This window comes from Myotis brandtii, unplaced genomic scaffold, assembly GCF_000412655.1.
Source record: "Myotis brandtii unplaced genomic scaffold, ASM41265v1 scaffold566, whole genome shotgun sequence".
NCBI classification, from domain to species: Eukaryota; Metazoa; Chordata; class Mammalia; order Chiroptera; family Vespertilionidae; genus Myotis; species Myotis brandtii.
The window spans coordinates 380098-383082 of record NW_005370110.1 but is presented as its reverse complement, the minus strand read 5'-3'; the positions used below and the strand labels follow the sequence as shown (position 1 = coordinate 383082).

General features: G+C 46.7%; 1 protein-coding gene across 1 annotated transcript in view; it reads right to left on the bottom strand.

Moving 5' to 3' along the window:
• The window catches only part of SNRPE (small nuclear ribonucleoprotein polypeptide E), a 7406-nt gene that overhangs the window by 4078 nt on the left and 343 nt on the right, over positions 1-2985 (bottom strand). The window contains exons 2-3 of the mRNA XM_005878580.2: positions 2698-2724; positions 1413-1475 (exon numbers count right to left, since the gene is read on the bottom strand). Coding sequence (XP_005878642.1) covers positions 1413-1475; positions 2698-2724 — 90 coding nt within the window. The remainder of the gene's footprint in view (positions 1-1412; positions 1476-2697; positions 2725-2985) is intronic.

The window sequence follows — 2985 nt, the reverse complement described above, 5'->3', positions numbered from 1 at the left end:
AACCCCCCTGATGGGCCCTGCTCTGTGAGTGACAGGGGGTGGCGCCGCAACCTCCCCATCGACCCTGCCTTGAGTGTGACAGGGGGCGGTGCCCCAACCCCCCAATCGGCCCTACCCTGAGCGTGACTGAGGGTGACATCGCAACCTCCCGATCCACCCTGCTCTGTGCATGACGGGGGCGGCGCCCCAACTCCCCAATCAGCCCTGCTCTGAGCCCGACCAGGGGCTGCACCTAGGGATTGGGCCTGCCCTCTGCCACCCGGGAGCAGGCCTAAGCCAGCAGGTCGTTATCTCCCGAGGGGTCCCAGACTTCGAGAGGGCACAGGCCGGGCTGGGGGACCCCCCTCCCCACCCCCCCAGTGCACAAATTTTTGTGCACCGGGCCTCTAGTCTTTTATAACCTACTCAATATACAGTATGTGTGTACATGTATGCATTACCCTCTGCCACTGCTTCCCCCATGTTCCCCACAAAACACTATCACCACTAACCACCACTCTTGTTTTTCAACTAATAAACAGGGAAAGTGAGATTATTGAGGAAATCTACGATGCCTAAAGGGCAATTTTCAGTCATATTTCATCTTTCTTTAAAACATCATTTAACCCCGGCCGGTGTGGCTCAGTGGTTGAGTGTTGACCTATGAACCAGGACAGGAAGTCACAGTTTGATTCGGGCAGGGCACATGTCTGGGTTGAAAGCTCAATCCCCAGTAGGGGGTGTGCAGGAGGCAGACGACCAATGATTCTCATCACTGATGTTTCTATTTCTCTCTCCTTTCTTCTCTGATATCAATAAAAATATATATTAAAAACATTATTTAAGCCCCAGCCGTGTGGCTCAGTTGGTTGGGGTGTCGTCCCATATACCAAAAAGGTTACGGGTTAGATTCTGGTCAGGGCACATACCTAGGTTGTAGGTTCAATCCCTGGTAGGGGTGCACATAGGAGGCAACCAATAGATGTTTCTCTTTCACATCAATCTCATCAGTAAAACATATCCATGGGTGAGGATTAAAAACAAAAACCAAAAAAATCATTTAAGGTATCCTGTCATCCTGAGAATCTTATTTAACTAATCTGACTCAGCTCCATCAGGTGTGGCCTAATCCAGAATTATGCTCCATCAATCCTCAATCCCCTCTAATTTTATTTTTTATCCCCCTCCTTCAAATATTAACGATTAGATTATTTTAAAAAATTAATTTTCCTTTTATTTAATGAATTACCCAATCTCTATCAAGTAAAACAAGGAGGCAAGGGCTGTGGGTCCCAAAACACTTTCCTTGGGTTGGGTCTTTGACTTTTTTGTGCACTGCTCTGGCTGGCCATTTTATGTGAAATCTTTTTCTTTTTTGGTGAGATCTTTTTCTATAACAAACTGCTCTGAGATCAAATATGCCGGGTACTCACAATGATACAGCCTTCTATCTGCATATTCACTTGCTCATAAAGCCACACCTGAATCCGAGATCTCTGAAATAATCATAAAAACGGAAATGTTAAAAAGTACACAAAATCCAATCATTGTGCTCAAACATTAGAGAAATATGGCTCCTAAAAAAAAACCCTAAAATAAAATAAATAAAAACCAAGAGTTTTAGCCATCTGACTCCTATCAGAATTGGTAACCAAGACTAGTTACTTGACAAGAAACATTCTCACGTAATAAATTCTCATGTAATAAACTGGGACCAGACAGTCCCCAGCCAGACACCTCAATCTTCCTGTGACTTGGGACTCAATCCTATTTCTTGCTGCTTCTCGTTTCAATACATTGAGAGTGAAAACTGGTGTCAGTAAAGCACGAAGCAGTAAATCCTAAAGACCAAGGCCTCACATTTAATAACCAGGAGAGAAGCCCTCGATTCTGGTGGTTAAAAATTCCAATGGCTTGCCCTAACTGGTTTGGCTCAGTGGATAGAGGTCAGCCTGCGGACTGAAAGGTCCCAGGTTCGATTCCAGTCAAGGGCATGTACCTTGGTTGCGGGCACATCCCCAGTAGGAGGTGTGCAGGAGGCAGCTGATTGATGTTTCTAACTCTCTACCCCTCTCCCTTCCTCTCTCTAAAAAATCAATAAAATATATTTAAAAAAAAAATTCCAATGGCTTGAAATTAATCTGTTTTTCAACTGCGCTGTCACACACTAAAACCTGTCATAGCAAACGGAGCTACGTTTTCTTTCAGAGTGAATGTACACACTCTGTATTGCCAACTCGGACTCTGCGGCTAAATGTTCCCCCAAAGGAAAGCAGGCTGTCCTTGTCCCTATCCTCCCCTCTTCCTTTCGTAGTGTCATTTCTACACCCGAGTTTCCCTCGAGGTATTAAAACCACTACTTTATTACATGGTTTAAGGCTAACTGGATTTTCCTCCCAATGTTTCATCCAAGGGGGAAGAAGGGGGAAGGGCCAATGTTCCGGCCATAATGACCCCCAACAAAAGTCACCGATACCCACCACCACTGATATGTCTGCCCATAATTACTTGTTGAGATTAGGACTTTTGGTCTTGCAAAGTATGAACACAATTCTTTACACGCCCGCAGTGAGCATGGCTCCACACCATTCTATTACATTCGGCTTTCCCGGCACCCCTCCCCCTCGGGTACCCCCTCTCCCCCCGCATGTCATCATTTTAACTGTAGAACACAGTGATCAGACAGGGCGACCAAACAACAACAAACAACTTACGTACATTTTGCAAGTATCTGAAGATGAGGTTCTGCACCAACGGTTAAAGGAAAAACACACGCACGGCACGCTCTCTGGCCCCGGGAACTGGTCACTACCCCCCTCGAAGGTTTCCGGAACGCGGTCTGGCGTCCAAGCCGCGGAAAGCGCCCAACCAGGCGCTCATTAGGGTCCCTAAGTGCTCGGCGGAACCTTCTCTCTTTCTCTCTCTCTCTCTGGGAGTTTCCTTTGGCGCCATTTTCCTCCTCCTCCTCCCCCAAACCCACACCTCCCGTTGGCTCGCAGTAACTTA